This window comes from Fundulus heteroclitus, chromosome 3 (genome assembly GCF_011125445.2).
Source record: "Fundulus heteroclitus isolate FHET01 chromosome 3, MU-UCD_Fhet_4.1, whole genome shotgun sequence".
Classification (NCBI taxonomy): Eukaryota; Metazoa; Chordata; class Actinopteri; order Cyprinodontiformes; family Fundulidae; genus Fundulus; species Fundulus heteroclitus.
The window spans coordinates 29,149,395-29,165,343 of record NC_046363.1 but is presented as its reverse complement, the minus strand read 5'-3'; the positions used below and the strand labels follow the sequence as shown (position 1 = coordinate 29,165,343).

The 15,949-nt window shown below is 40.0% G+C and overlaps 2 protein-coding genes across 6 annotated transcripts in view; one reads left to right on the top strand and one right to left on the bottom strand.

The window, feature by feature from the left end:
* usp5 (ubiquitin specific peptidase 5 (isopeptidase T)) overlaps window positions 1-1,253 on the bottom strand; it is a 39,047-nt gene extending 37,794 nt beyond the window's left edge. For 3 of the 5 annotated variants that reach the window (XM_036135151.1, XM_036135152.1, XM_036135148.1), the window contains exons 1-3: window positions 977-1,251; window positions 287-415; window positions 140-206 (exon numbers count right to left, since the gene is read on the bottom strand). In XM_036135151.1, the coding sequence (XP_035991044.1) occupies window positions 140-206; window positions 287-415; window positions 977-1,084 (304 nt within the window). In that variant the 5' untranslated portion in view covers window positions 1,085-1,251. Of the gene's footprint in view, window positions 1-139; window positions 207-286; window positions 416-976 lie in introns of all 5 variants that reach the window. The other 2 variants (XM_036135150.1, XM_036135149.1) reach the window with 2 other exon arrangements.
* Window positions 1,254-2,235: 982 nt separating this feature from the next.
* p3h3 (prolyl 3-hydroxylase 3) lies at window positions 2,236-15,083 on the top strand. The gene is made up of 16 exons (XM_021320396.2): window positions 2,236-2,647; window positions 5,092-5,276; window positions 5,481-5,633; window positions 7,312-7,504; window positions 8,337-8,468; window positions 8,547-8,689; window positions 8,775-8,864; window positions 8,950-9,002; window positions 9,076-9,155; window positions 9,232-9,359; window positions 9,438-9,533; window positions 9,634-9,784; window positions 11,454-11,571; window positions 12,501-12,576; window positions 12,669-12,809; window positions 14,314-15,083. Exons 1-16 carry the CDS (start codon window positions 2,251-2,253, stop codon window positions 14,494-14,496), a joined length of 2,319 nt encoding a protein of 772 aa, XP_021176071.2. The 5' UTR covers window positions 2,236-2,250; the 3' UTR covers window positions 14,497-15,083.
* The last annotated feature ends 866 nt before the right edge of the window (window positions 15,084-15,949 follow it).

Genomic DNA, 15,949 nt, shown 5'->3' with positions numbered 1-15,949 from the left:
CCAAGTAGTGATTTCTTCATTAAGCACCACTATACTCCCAGGAAACTTCCAGAAAGTAATTTTACCTCCAACTCATCCCCCTTATGTCCACTAGTGGAGTTGTTCTCAAGCCACCATACGTCCCCTCAGGAAAACTCACCTATGGCCAGTCTAGTGGGCTTTTTCTTAGGTGGATGTCCAGAGCCAGAGTTATTTTCATCCTCCTTCTGTGAGGGGAAAAAAAAACATGCAGATGTCATGGTATGACAACAAGCAAATGACATTACTTTATTATAATAAAGTCTACCTTAGTCTTACGAGTCCTGGTAATGTGCAAGTAAGCCCTCTGACCAGTCCGGGCATGGTGTCTATCCACGTACTGACTGCCAAAACCCAGAAAGCTGTTCATGCACACGTACAGGCCTCCTTCAGTCTCCTGTAAAGAAACAACACGTACCAGCCGTCAGGGCTACATGCATGGCTCACAACAGCAAATCACAACACGGGAACCTAAAGCTGGAGAACATCAATGCATCCTGATGACAAAGCACCCGTTACTGTGGCTCCTGTCAATCTGCTGAGCGTTACTACTTAGCGGCTAATGTTACAAATTGAGCTAAAAAGAAAAAAAAGGGGGGAAAAAAAAGGAAAAACAGCGTTTTAAGAATGGGATATAATGAGCAAATTTATATTAAATTCAGTTCGTTTTTAGCCTTAACTATTTAAAAAAGTTCGCTTGTTTGCTACTTTGACAGTTGAAACAGTTAGCTACACAGCTAGCGCAGCTAACTTTCCATCATAGAGCGTTACTAGCTTAGCGTCATGCTAGCATGCTAGCTAGCCAAAAATCAAGGAAATTTAGTTTAAAGTAGGAAAGCACTTGGGTTTTTTCCCCTTGTCACACTAAAAAAATAAACGAAAACAGTAGAAGAAACTAAAGTGTTCTTCTGGTTAGCAATGGTAGTATTTTTTAGATATATAAAAGAAGGACGCTCACCGGTGAGGAAAATGACAGGGCGCATTCGTCTTTGTGGACACGGTCCCCGGGCTTTGGGACGCGAATTGTGGACAAAACTGACATCAAAACCTCACTAACGTCCGCCATGGCGAGTTCACTTGTTCTGCCTCTTGGTGGGACGGCTGCTGTCCTGAGTTTGGACGCCCAGTCGGTTGTTTAGCCCGGTTCTAAAGAGCGTCCGTCGTCTCTCCTGTGTGTTTGGTCTGAATGAATCAGGAGCCGCTGCCTGCCTGCCTGGTGTTGAGGGAAGCAAGGCCGAACGAGAGGCTCCGGCTCTTTACCGTAATTCACACTACACGCTCGCCCACCTTTATTGCAGTTCAACGTGACCACATCAAGCAAAGTTATATAACAAATTACATGTTACTCAACAATAACTACTAGTTTTTCTTTTCTTTTTTTGCCAATAGACGATCTCAGGTCCTAGGTAAAAAATGACTAGGGCGATGAACTCTAGATTGGACAATTCAACACTATTTACAAAGGAAATGCAGTTGTTTAGTTGTAATGTCAAATGAAAATAACAAACCTAAAAAAAACAGCATCTACTTAGAAACCTGCTTAGCTCTATTTTGTTTTTCTTTTGTTGTTTGAAATTTGTCCCAAATTGCAACAGGTCTGATTGAGAAAGTCCTTTGGTTTATTTGTAAAAATGTATTTAAATGGGGCGGATTAACTAGTTCCGCCCCATTTAAATTACTTTAAATGGGGCGGATTTTATGTTTTTGCCCTATCTGGACTACTTCATAGTAGGTCTTGTCACGGCTCACAATAATATCACTAGACAGGGATGGGATTCTGGGTCATATTTACTGACGAGATAAATTATAAATGCACTTGGAAAGCCATTAAACCTCTTTTCTGATTAAAAAAATAAAAAGCTGCAACTTTGAAGCTTTTTGAGATGCGTCATCCTGTATCAGGTCCAGTTCAAAAGCTTAAACAGACACTGTTTATTGACGGCTTTAATAAATGTAACAGATTTTCAACTAGGGCTCCGTGAAACGTGTTGTTAGAGCTGCAGCGTCGCACTTATTACCCTTTTTACGGTAGTAGACGTCAGGGCTGGGAAAGACAGCGCCCTCTCGTGGCAAACAACGTATATTGCAGTTTCAAACATTGCCTAAAACGTCCTCTGTTCCTTCAATAAGATCAAAACAAACCATTACGATTGCATTGATTTGATTTGAACAAACAGCTTTTGCATTTGGCGACGCAAGCGCGAAGCTGCTAAGAACTCATAAAATATAACGATGAAGTTTCCTTTCCGTTTCTCTGGATTGACTCTACCAATCCGCAGTCACTCCTCCTCTTCCTCTACTCCTTCTCCTGCGGTGGGAGCTGCTCCTCGGACCATGGCGCTGCGCTCTGAACACTTCACTGTATACGTGGCGGTGACTTTTCTTGCTGCAGCGGTATCAAACCTCACGACAGGAGTGTCGGGAGCTGGCGGCCCTAAAGTTTTGTCACTTCTGCAGCCGTATGACTTTCTTTATTACAGCGGGGTGCGCGCTTATTATGGCGAGGAGTGGGCAAAGGCTGCAGAGCTGCTGGAGAAATCCATCCAGACCAGGGAGGCACTGCGGAGAGTCCGCAGGCAGTGTCATGATGAATGTGTGGCATCTGGGACCGACGCTCTAAACAAACTGGGTAAGTTTAAAGGGTTATAATATATTCTGACTGACATATTTATGCATAATCAGTCCGTCTAAACCTGGAAAATCTGGGGTCTCCAAAGTTTGGCCATCAGTCCAGGAACCCTTTGTGGCTTCTGGACTGGTGATTTTGTGCAGCCTTCCCTTAGCAAAAAGTAGTTTATTCAAGTGTACTTATTTCATACTTAAAATGAGGACGTGTACTTGAAGGCTACTTTTTAGAAACTATATTTCATATGCTTGACAACAGTATAGTGAAGTGTACTTGACTTATATTGAAAAGTATAAACAGAAGTCTAAGACTTCATCAATACAAATACTTAAGCTTGTACTTGTACTTAAATATACGTAATAAGATCAACTACAAGTATACTTTTATTTGCTAAGGGTTCAGCAATGAAATACATTTTATAAAGGAATTATTTTCTTTAATTAAAACACTGCATGTTGAGTTTATTTTCAGAAACAACAAAAAAACATATTTCTGCAAATTTTAATGGCCCACCATTATCCTTGACAATATTTTTGGCCCACGTGACAAAAAGTTTGGACAACCCAGGTTTAAAAGAACAATAGACGAGCTGTAAACATCAGCAACAGGTTCACGTAGGAACAAACTGCGACGAAGCGTATTAAGTTCAATTTACCAAATAAATGTTGCAGTACACCCTACTGCTACAAATACTTGCTCCATTCATATCATCTTACACATAACTTTCTTTACATTTTGTTTTCCCGCTACCTTCCTGAGAAATGACAAATAGTTCTATTTATAATGTTTCTCTTTTGTGTTCTGTCTTTACTCAGAGCGTTGCAACAAAATTGTGAATGTGCAGTTGAATGACAAAGTCTGTCTAATTAGTCTAATAAGCTATTGGTTGCTGGGCTGCACAATGGTGCGTTCAGCAGCACATTTGCCTTGCAGCAAGAAGGTCCAGGGTTGGAATCCCGTAAGTCACATAAATATGCTTTGGTCTTTGTCTCCTAAAGGCGTGGTTTGTGGAGTGTTCAGATTCTCACACCTGAGCTGTAGATTCCTGTAGCTCCTCCAGAGTTACAATAGACCTCTTGGCTGTTTTTGTGCTTAATGCTCTCCTTGCTGACCCCGTCACATTTGTTGGACAAACAGATCTTCTTTGTTTTTTGTAGCTGTACAATACTGTTTCTATTTTTGTTTCAAAATAACTTACTGACAAAGAGATGAACCATAAGTAATTTTTTTGTTAGTAAAGAAAAAAGTTTTGATATTTTGCAACTATTACTTTCTGTCATAATAGGTATGGCAAAGCGCTTTTTCCAGCAATACTTTTTATATCTTTTTATATCAGTAGTGAGTGAAATACAACCTACCCTCCTGTTCTAGTTTGTACAGCAGGAAAACAACATTTTATTCTGGGAGTCTTAATTTATGATAACATTATTGAACGGATTTATCTGGTTACACAGTTTTTGCATTAAGTTAAAACCCTTTACCGGTATTATTTTCATTTCTTAACATTTGCATGTTTAGCTTTGGATCAACAGGGGGGGGGGGGGGGGGGGGGACTGCAGTGCAGTAAATTGATTAACAGCTATTTAGATCTTGTGGTTGTGAATCTGCAAGACAATAAAATGTGGCCCCATGAAGACAAGACTCTCTTTATTTACTGAACTTTACTAAATATTTGATTAATAGTGTTTTTTTTTTTTACATTTGATTTAATAATTACTGCTTTGGACTAGAGTTAGAATGCTTTGTAAAATGTGAAATAATGCAAATTTTAAACCAGATGAAGGAAGTGCATGTAATTGTAAATAACTTGATACAAGGAAGACTTTAAAAACCAAGCTGCTAATCTCCTTTTGTATATCAATAAAATGTGAAAACATATCATGCACAGACAATACTGACAACCATTGTGTGGAAAAACTCTGGAGCAATAAAAAAAACAGACATATTTGTAGCTTGGAAACATTTGTTTGGCACCAGGAATGTTTTTCCAAATTCCCCGTAAAGACCGCTAACTGCACCAAAATATGTCAAATTTATTCACAGAGCATCACAGCCTGATCGGCAGTGCGGTTGTTAATGAGATGCCTTTTATCATGACATGGTCTGTTAATTTCAAGCAGAGGAGCTTCCAAATTACAAATCTAATAAATAATATTTGGGCTAACTGATGCACCTTTTCCTACTTTTGGCACCTTCTTCTGACTATTGACTATTGGGCCCATGGGACAAGTGAATTTCTCCAACGTGAGATCAATAAAGCCTATCTTATCTTATCTTATCTTATCTTATCTTATCTTATCTTATCTTATCTAAGCCATGACTGATGACCTGTGCGCGTCTCGTTTCACCCACTGACTGTTGGAGACAGACAGTCCTGAACAGGATTAAGAACGTATGGAAATGCTGGGACGTATGTGGATAATGTGTATGGTTTTGTGTATTTTTAGACTCGGAGGAGGGGAGCATGTGGGACCTCTGGGCCCTGGACTGGATTCAGCAGAGAGCCGAGTGTCTGAGGTTCTGCATCGGACGCTCCATCACACCTGCGGGACAGCTGTCCGTTTCATACGACATAGAATATGAATTCGACACTCGCAACCCCTACAACTTTCTGCAGGTCACCTACTACAAGGTAAGCTACTCCCTAAGCATCTGTAGAGGATCAAGGGCCTTAATAAAGTTGTTAGTCTTTTTACTGCTGTGGATTCTACAGCTTATATCCTCTGATGTTTGATTAAAACAGGCTTCTAAGGAGGTTAGATTGTGTTGGTGCAGCAGCTGTATTCTCTGGAAACCTGCCAGTGTTTTTCTGATGTTTCCTCTCCCTGCACAACAGTTGGAGAAATTAAAAAAGGCAGCATCTGCGGCTCATACGTACTTCGTGGCCAACCCGAGTCACCTGGAGATGAGGAACAACATAGAGAAGTACAGACGGATGGAGGGAGTGACGGAGGACGATTTCCAGGATAGAGTGATGGAGAAACATTGGGTAAAAAGAAACGGGTTTCCGGGACTCTGAATGGTTACGCAATGAAGTACAGAGTCCTATAAAAGTATTTATACCCCTTGAGGTTTTTATTTTGTTACTTTAACCTAAACATCTATATTTTTTTATTGGGATGTATTTGAAAGACAAAGTAGTGATAATAATAATAACTTATTTATCAAGCATCTTCAGACAAAGTGCTGAACAGTTACTACACTGCAAAAACAGAACTAAAAATAACTAACATTTTCTTCAAATGAGTGCATTTATCCTTGATTTGAGCAGGTAAATAAGATGAGCTGCCAATGGGATAAGATTTATGCACTTAAAATAGGAAGAACTCATCTCCATCATCTTATTTTAAGTGCAGGATGGCTAATTATCTTATTTTAGGGGTCAAAATACTCATTCCATTGACAGATAATCTTATTTACCTGCTCAAATCAAGGACAATCGCACTCATTTGAAGAACTTTTTTTTAGTTCTGTTTTTGCAGTGTAGAAGATAAAAAAGAAACAAGACAATACAAAATATAACTGTAGTGCTAATTGTGAATTGGAAGATAAAAAGGATATTAGAGTGAAGAAAGCTGAACACAAATCCACACTTTTCAGATTTTTACTTGTAAGAACTCTTAAATACCGTGCAGGATTTTCCTACCAGTTACGCAACACTCTGTGTTTTTTGCTCATAATACAATAAAAAAAAGCACTGAAATTTGGGAATGTGACATGGCAAACTGTGAAAAAATAAATAAATAAAAGAGGTGCGAGTACTTTTGCAAGGCAGCTGTGCAGCAAAACTGAGGATGAAAGAAACTTTCTATAAACATTGAGTAACTCCCTCGAAGCATTGGCTAAACACAAGTGGATTCCTTAAACGGGTTTATCGACAGCTTTGAGTTCATCTCCCACCAACAAGTCCACTGCGAAAACTAAATATAACGAATACAAATTAAACCAACATAAACTGCATATATAATAATAATAATAATAATAATAATAATAATAATACATTTAATTTATACTGCACTTTCCATCAAAAGATCTCAAAGTACTACAGGTAAAAAAGAGAAAAGCATAAAAAAAGCTATTTTTTGGAAATATTTCGGAGGTGATAGAAAGAGGTCTTGCATAGGTGATTTATATGGGCTTCAAAAGTGAGTTGGGTGTCCATTTTTACACCAAGATTTCTAACTGTTGATGAAAGCGGGATGTTAGCGCCAGAAAAGGTGATGCTGGTTATGGATAATGATTTAGTACAAAATTAAGTGCACAAAAAGGTCAATATTACAGAAAACAATCAAAAATACCAAAAAGAACAAATGCTTGTGGGTCTGAAAAGTTTGTAGTTCTACGATCACCAGGGCCTCTTTCCATATCAAGACCACACATTGCTCTTATTACTTCCTGGATATAAAGAGTCCAGTTTCCAAAACACAGTCCTTCAAAATAAAACCCCTCACTAACCTTATGCATACAAAATTGATCCACGAAATAAATTTCAACTAAACGCAATAAATAAACAAAAATCATGCCAAATGTGATTTTCTGCAGATACACATCGTTTTACGTAAGTGTGTCAACAACCGTCTGGGTTAACATCAGATTGAGTTTTCTCCCGTCAGGCTCCAGTGTTGGTGCATCTCCAGCTTTAACGCAGGCGTGTCGCTCTCCCTCAGGTCCTGTATGATGCGGCCGTGCAGCACGAGGCCTCCTCCGACTGGCTGCAGGCGGCAGAGAAATGGAAAGCTTGTCTGAACGAAACTCTGTGGCGGATGGAGGAGTGCAGGGTGCAGTGCGAGGTCGCCCCGCAGCCGCTGCCCGAGGACAGGGGAGTGGACGGAGTTGACGGCCTGTTCGAAAAGGCTGCCGGTGAGAAAAATGGCAGAACTGGCTGAGATTTGTTCAGACCAAAGGTGTCTCGTGTTTCATTTGAGTGAAAAATAGACAAAAACGCTCCTCTGGGGCTACGTCTAGTCAATGCTTTTATAGCTGGATCCCTATATACAGTTCTGTCAGCCCCCTCTGAAGGCTCCTACCGTTAATCCATAAGTTTGAAATTATAAGTGTGGGATAGAAAAGACAAAGTTTTGACCTTTTGGAATTTTTTTCTGCAATAATTACAAGCTATTAAAGGGGAAATGTCTTTCAACGTCTTTAGAAAAAAGTCTGGTTTTCTACAACTTTTCCAAAGGTTGTTTAAAAAGTTTGCACTGGAAAAACTGATCTAAAAATAAGTAAACTGTTCTTAAAGTTAGTGTATGTATCCTTCATTTGAGCAGGTAAATAATATTATCTGCCAATGGAATGAGTATTTTGACCCCTAAAATAAGATATTTAGACATCCTGCACTTGAAATAAGATGATGGAGATGAATTGTTCCTATTCTAAGTGCAAAAATCTTATTCCATTGGCAAATCATCTTATTTACCTGCTCAAACCAAGGACAAATACACTCATTTTAAAGAATATTTGACTTATTTCTAGTTCTGTTTTTGCAGTGTGGACTTTGCTCGTTTTAGTTTAGTATCTGATGATTTTTAGAGAAATATTTTTATAATATGTCATCAGTTTTGTTAAAAGTTGTTTCCTTAGTTCTAGGTCAAGCCACTAAACTTGTCAATCAGAACTAACTAAATGGTAAAATAAAACTTTTTATTTTTATATTAGCCTCCATAATGTTTGATTTGTCTCGTCTCTCCAGCTCTGTCCCTGTCCCTGCTCTCCTGCCGGCAGTCCTGCGTGACTCAGGTCGCCACACGGCCGGGACGGATTTCTGCTCAGGAGGATTTCTTGCCGACGCAGCTTGAGCATCTGCACATCGCGCAGTTTAAGTGTGAGGTTTAATTAGGGCGACCATGCTTTTATTTTACATTACGGTCCATTTAATGCTCAATTCTTGTTTTCCAATCAGCTGGTGATGTGAGGGGAGCAGTGCAGACACTTGGCTCTTTCCTGCTGTTTTACCCCTCTGACAAGGACTCCTTAGACAACCTGCAGCTCTACTACGAGACACTAGGGGGGGATGTGGAGTCACATGGCATTCAGCCTGCTCGGGTAAAGCTTTAGGTTTTCTGCCTTTTTCAATGTTTTTGCGGTTCAAGCACAGACTTTGAAGTGTGTGTTTGTGTTTTCATTACAGGAAATTGTCAATTACATCAACCAGTCCTTGCAAGAGAAGAGGCTGTTGTATTTTGGTGCGGAGAACCTTAACTTTAATTTTTCTGACCCGGTAAGCACGGATGCCAAATGCAGAGAACGCACAGAACGCCGTTAACGGTTTCTTTGCTCAGTTTATCCATCGTCCTTGTCTGTAGGATCTTTGGACCCCAGAGGATGTTGTACCTGAATCACTGAGAGAAAACTGGAGGTGAGACAAACGAGAGGCACAATTCACTCCAAATGAAATAAAAGGTTAACTCGGTGTATTTGCCTCCTGATAGAGCTGAAAAACAGAAAATAAACGAGAAAATAAAAGAAGGGGATCAGGTCGAAGAAGTGGATGACAGCGGGTTTTACGCAGGTAAGACAAGTGTCTCATAGCCTCATGATTTAGCTGTTTTCTTTGTCTCAGCCTTCACTCCTCTTCATCCTAACAGGGGGCCCGGTCCACCAAGTGGGTGTAACCATAACTATGGACGACGAAGTTCTGAACGGGACCAATCGAGTCGTCTTCGACGGAGTCATGACCCAGAAGGAGTGTGATAAAATACTGCATTTAGCAACTGTAGGTTTCCCATAATAAAACTCCAACCTCCCTCAGAACGCGGCGGCACCCACTTCACTGTATTTTGTGTTTTTAAAGGTAGCCGCGTCTCTTGGAGATGGTTACAGAGGACGCCGGTCTCCACACACACCTCATGAGACGTTTGAGGGTCTTACTGTCCTCAGGGCTGTAAAGGTGGGTGGAAATGGAGTAGAAGTAGGACATATTTTCTGTTTTTTTTTTTGTTTTTTTTCTGGATGAAATCCCCTAAACCTACCTGCTGTTTGGTTTGCAGCTGTCTCAGGAGGGACTGGTGAACCAGTCAGACACCAGGTTGTTACATGAGCTGGGTGAGAGAGTGAAAACCCTGCTGCACTCCTACTTCAGGAGCCCCCCAGGGCTTTTCATCTCCTTTACACACCTGGTGTGTCGCAGTGCCACTACAGGTAATAAGCGTCTTCCAGATTCCACTTTTTATTACTTCCTGGACTAGTTAAATCATAATTTTACCACGATAAACTGTTTGCTATATCCAGCTTCTCTATGATAAGCCTATGCTTACTTCTAAAGACCTGGTCCTTTACTCAGGATGCAGAAAAAGGGGGATTCAACAGTGTCTACTCAGGAGGGCTGAATACAAATTCAAACAGCACCTTTCACGTTTATTTGCTAAATAAAAATGTAAAAACTTTTTTTTTTTTACAAATATGAACTTTGTGCTGTTGTGTTGCATGAAATTCCATAAAAATACATTGAAGATTGGTGCTATAATGTCACAAAATGTAAAAAAACAAAAACAAAAAAAAAACTGCACTGCATATGACATGTACTTAATTAACAGCTTTCGTTGTATACTGCACTTCTGGAAAGCCTTAACTCAATGCTGGAACAGTGTGATATTAGAAATCAATTACTGTTAAAGGAGCAATAAGTAAGACATTTACTGTAAAATTCACCATAATAATTCTCATTTCTCACCTGGGATGGAAGCAGCTATAAACAATCAGTCCTCTCCATCAACAATGTCTCAGTTTTTCTCCTTTTAAACCCAGAGGTACGGTCTAGAACTACTTCAGTTCAGTGTGTAGCTCATGTTTACTTCCTGGTTCCTGAGCCAATCATATGAGAGTTCCCAGGGTTCACAAAACAGAGCGCACCATTTGGTATTATACTTTGGCAATAAGCAGCAGCCTGCTAACATGGAAGCCACTAAGAGAAGCGGACCAGAAATAAAGCAGAATACAACATAATATACCTATCCTGAGGAAGTATAAAATCACTGGGGTTTCACAGCTGCAACGGACCGTTAAGGATCTTAATATAATATGCTATTGTCAGTGGCAGGCTGTTATGTGTGTGTTGTTCCGATTTGAAACACTAGGTGTCATTATTACTTATTGCTCCTTTAAATGTTACAATGGCAATATCAGTTATATAAGTGAAATATCCATACCTGAACTTGTCTTTTTTGTTTTTTTCATTGTGGTGTTTCCAACACTCTCTAGGGTCCTGGGTCCCATCATTTGAGCCCAGTGTGCAAATCTACAGAGCACAGCACACAGAGCAAGTCACATGACACAGACAGACAGGGAGAGGCAGCCAGCAGCCAGTACGGTTTATATTTGCTGTTAAAAACCCAAAATCATTATATCAAGCGTGCATTAACTATAAAATGGCTTTGTAAAAATAGCACACATACACATATAGGCTGTGAATATTAAACATTGGTGCCAGAAAAAGACAAAAAGTTCACTTGACCACAGACAGAAAGTAGCTCTGTCTTCTGTAGGAATTAGAAAATGGGGTTTTCAACCACACTGACTTATCGATCACTTAAAAATGCCTGGATGAGTTCTTGAACAAACACCTGGGACCGAATCAGGACAACCCTATCTACAATGAAAAAGCAAAGTTGCCTCGTAAAAATCCCACATCGCCCCCCCTTAACATCACAAAAAGGATTTAGAAGCCTTGAACCCAGTGCAGCTGCACATTGACTTCGTGTATTTCTCCATCTTCCTCCTACAGCCCAGAACCATACCTGCTGAAATGGGCTGAGATCTGGCGGTTCTGCGTCGTAAATGTTTTTGTGAAATTTCCCTTTTTTCTATTCAGAAAACCAGGAGGGCAGGATGGATCTGTCTCACCCCGTCCACGTCGATAACTGTCTTCTTGAGCCTGAAACCAAACAGTGTTGGAGGGAACCACCTGCGTTCATACACAGAGACCTCAGGTACGTATAAGCATTAATATTTATTTCAGGGACTTTATTTTTTTTTTTACCTGCTCCGCAGTACGTTTAACAACGTAGAAAAGAACAAATCATAAAAGAGGTGTAGTTTCTTAACTTTTTGTGTGAAATGTTTTCTATTTTGTTGGTCTTGAAAATGTTTTTTGTCTATTCCCAGCAACAAAAAATAACGTTTTTTGAAAGCACCTGCTGAATACTGGCCAGGTTTAATGAAGGGTGCAACCAAAATCTGTTTTCTAGTAAAAAAGTAGCTGGATTTTTGTGGTTCTACTTACTATGATATTAATAAGAAAGTAAGTGTGAAAAAGATTGTCACTGAAAACCTCGTCCTAAAAATTAGAAAACCATGTCCATCTGGATCATCTCCATTAGTTAGAAGGTAAATTTGCACCATTCTTGAACTGCGGCCACACAGAATTATTCCAAGGGCCACACTGCAAAAACAGAACTAGAAATAAGTAAAATATTCTTTAAAATGAGTGTATTTGTCCTTGATTCGAGCAGGTAAATAAGATGATTTGCCAATGGAGTAAGATTTTTGCACTTAGAATAGGAACAATTCATCTCCATCATCTTATTTCAAGTGCAGGATGTCTAAATATCTTATTTTAGGGGTCAAAATACTCATTCCATTGGCAGATAATATTATTTACCTGCTCACATGAAGGATACATACACTAACTTTAAGAACATTTTACTTATTTTTAGATCTGTTTTTGCAGTGCACAAACTACCCCCAGACCGCACCCTGGACACCCCCGCTTTAACTAAATTCAGAATTTAAATGGGATTAGGTTTACTTACATAACGCTGCATTACCTTATTGTCTTAAATCAGTAACCTGTGACTCATAAAATACGATAAATTCTCTCTTCATGTGGCTAAAAATGAGTAATATCTTTATCCAACAGTGCTATTCTCTACCTGAATGATGACTTTGACGGAGGAGAGTTGTTCTTCACTAAAAGAGACGCCAAAACAGTAACAGTGAGCCACTTTGCTGCTGACTATAAAACATACAGTTCATTCATATATTTATGTTTAATGCCACGTTTCTCTGCCCTCGTTCTCGTCTGCAGGCCCGAGTTAAGCCCAGCTGTGGCCGTCTGGTGGGCTTTTCATCCGGACCGGTGAACCCCCATGGCGTCACTGCCGTGACGAGGGGCCGGCGCTGCGCTCTGGCTCTGTGGTTCACAAAGGAAAAGATCTACAGAGACATGGTGAGCGCCGAGACTTGACCTCCTGCGCTGATGTCGTGACTCTGGTGTTGGATAAATAGGAGCAGCTCGAACACGATGCAAATCTGTTGCCCGTTTTGCATGTTGATAGCCTTTTACCGAGCCTGTTCTGCGGCCCGGTCAACACAGTCTCATAATATGGACGCTTGAAGAAGATTGTCCATTTAGGACGGATTTTTTTTAACCTCTTTGGTTCACATTTAGTAATGATGCAGAATCATAATATTAAGAAAATAGCTTAGACAGAACAGATGTAATGAGAAGGGAAAAACTTCCTCGAAACCCCTTGAATTATTTTACATTTAGTCACTGTGCAACCAAAGACGTATATTTTGTTGAGCTTTTACGTGATAGACCAACACAAAGTAGTGCTTTATTGTGAAGGAAAAATAACACATGATTTTCACATTTCTTTCACTATAATAAAAATCTGAAAGATGTCTTGAATTTGGATTCAGCCCCATGAGTCAGCCATTTATATAAACTATTTTTGCTTCAAGTCTGTTGCTGTATGTCTTACCAGGTTTTCTAACCTAAAGACTGAAATTGCAAAACAGCTCAAGCTCAGTCAGACTGGACACGTCTGTGGACGTTAGTTTTCAAGTCACAGGATGGAAGCACAATTTTACCCAGTATAAGAAAAAGTGTTTCTGAAAAGAATTACCAACTATAGCTTAAAGCTTTTCCCACAACCTCCTCCCTGACCTGTCTGCTGCACTGCAAAAATAGAACTAAAAATAAGAAAAATCATCTTGAAATTAGAGTATTTTTCCTTGATCTGAGCAGGTAAATAAGATTTTTTGCCAATGGAATAAGATTTTTGCACTTAAAATAGGGACAATTCATCTCCATCATCTTATTTCAAGTGCCGTATATCTAATTATCTTATTTTAGGGGTAAACATACTCATTCCATTGGCAGATAATCTTATTTACCTGCTCAAATCAAGGGCAAATACATTAATTTCAAGAAGATTCTACTTATTTTTAGTTCTCTTTTTGCAGTGTGTGTTCCTCGAACAAACCTCTGAGGCCTTCCCAGAACAACTGGATTTATACTGAAATAAAATTACATGCTAAAGGACTGCGTTTATTAAACAGGTGACTTTTGATGCCGCTGAATTCTATTTAGGGGGTGTCTGAGTGAAGGGGGCACCTTTTTTTCAGACCTTTATTTATAAACATTTCAGAAAGTCTTAAAAATTTCAACAGAGTAGGTTGTGTTGGTCCAATTACAAAAATCCCATGAGAATACGTTGAGGTTTTTTTTTTGGTAACAGCAGGAATAAAAAGTTCAAGAGGTACGATAAGCTTCGAAAGGCAATAAAAGTTTGGTTTCGTTTGCTCAACAACACTTTAACAAGAATCTGTCATTTAACAACAAGGAAACAAACACTTTCATTTTAATAACTCCTTCCACATTTGCTTTCCAAATCAGTGACCGGCAGGAAATCAGCATTTTGATGTATTTTGCATCCCCGCTGCAGGAGCGAGAGGAAGCAGAGGCCTTGTGGGCCACCGACGGACAGAGCGTTTTGAAAAAGGACGAGGACGAGGAGGAGAAGGAGAAGGAGGGCAGCGCCACCGCCGGCCGAAACGCTCGGAACCACGCTCCCAAAGAGAGGAGCAGAGGGAGAAACGTGGTGTCGGGGGGCAAGGATGAGCTGTGAGAGTCGGAGAGGGCGCTTCAGACTGAAACCGGAATTTATTTTGCGTTTCTTCCATCCCCATACAGTTTCCATCCGAGCATCTCACTCCAGTTGTGCATCAAATTTCAGTTTTAGCTTGTTTTTAATGTGTGCTTTATTTATACTGTATGTCAGGGGACGCTTTGTCCTCTTACCTCTGTGGTATGACTCTGTACTTTTGTTCCAGATGTTTTTCTGACCAATCACTGGCTTTGAAACTGAAAATACTATAATGTGCATTAAATGTGACTTTTTTTATCAGCGGAGCGTGAGCGCCACATGCCAGACGCACGCAAGAGCTCCCTCAGAAAGAGGATTAGAGACAGATAGGGAGGCTGAAAAGCGGTGGCAAAGCGAGGCCCGGCTGCAAGATCTGTTAAGCGATTTACCTCTCTGCCTCCATGACAAGCTGCAGGTTTTATTCTGCTCTGAATTTGACAAATATGAGAAAGTCCGACGGCCATTGGCATGAGGATGACGCAAAACAGTCTCGGATACTAATGAGGGAGAGGAGCGAGCTGTCAGATAGAGAGAGGTGAGTGAGGGTAAAAAAAAAAAAGGGATAGAAATAGAGAGATTACTGTTAATCCTTTAGAAATGAGTGCATTTGTTTATGAAGCTTAAAAAGTCTCCCATTTAGAATATGGAAAATTAATCCAAGGAGAGAGCACTTAATCATACACATCCCATGGTGTCACAGACCGCCCACCCACTGCCGTCTTATCCTACCATTACAACCAGTGCCTCTTTGCAGCCCCCTCCTTTTCGCTGCTTCCATCCTGCGCGTTGCAACCAGCCGCTGTTTACGGCCCATATTAACACTCTCGCTCCCCCTGTGCTGTAATCCGTCACAGATTTGGGTCGACCGGCTCACTTAATGTAGTTTTAACCTCTTCCATTCCTCACCATATGATGCAGCCCCCAAAAAGTCTGTGTCAATCTCCTCTTAGGCAGGGGCCATTAAGCATCCCTGCTGTTTGAGGGATATGACTACAACCATTCCTGAAAAGCATAAAATACATTTCTGTATCCAGACATTTTTTCTGTTGCTTGGATTATTAGCGGAAATTACATAAAGCCTGGCTGCCAAGTTATATAAACTCGGAGCTTCATGTTGTCATTTTAGCAGAGTGAGGTGACAGGATCACTCCCTTCCTCAACATTTGGAGCTCCAGTTGCCTGTGGACCAACTCTGAATTATGCTCTCAGATGTTTTTAGATGCACAGAATTAGATTTACCATTCACTTTGGTCTGATGTCCAATGCAGTCTTTTGAGGGTCTGCTTTCTCTTCCATGATCTAAAAAATAAAAATAAATGATCATTAAAAAATAAAATGTGATTTCTAATTGCCAGGTTCTTACATAGCCTGGAAAGGCAATGAATTTAAATTAAGAATTGTCAGAATAAGAATACTTATAAATACTAAATACTTA

Bases quoted from the DNA above. Each gene is read 5' to 3' on its own strand.
- p3h3 (XM_021320396.2), top strand. From the start codon at position 2,251: ATGAAGTTTCCTTTCCGTTTCTCTGGATTGACTCTACCAATCCGCAGT. The intron at 2,648-5,091 runs GTAAGTTTAAAG...GTGTATTTTTAG, and splicing joins CGACGCTCTAAACAAACTGG to ACTCGGAGGAGGGGAGCATG. The intron at 8,690-8,774 runs GTAAAGCTTTAG...TTTTCATTACAG, and splicing joins ATGGCATTCAGCCTGCTCGG to GAAATTGTCAATTACATCAA.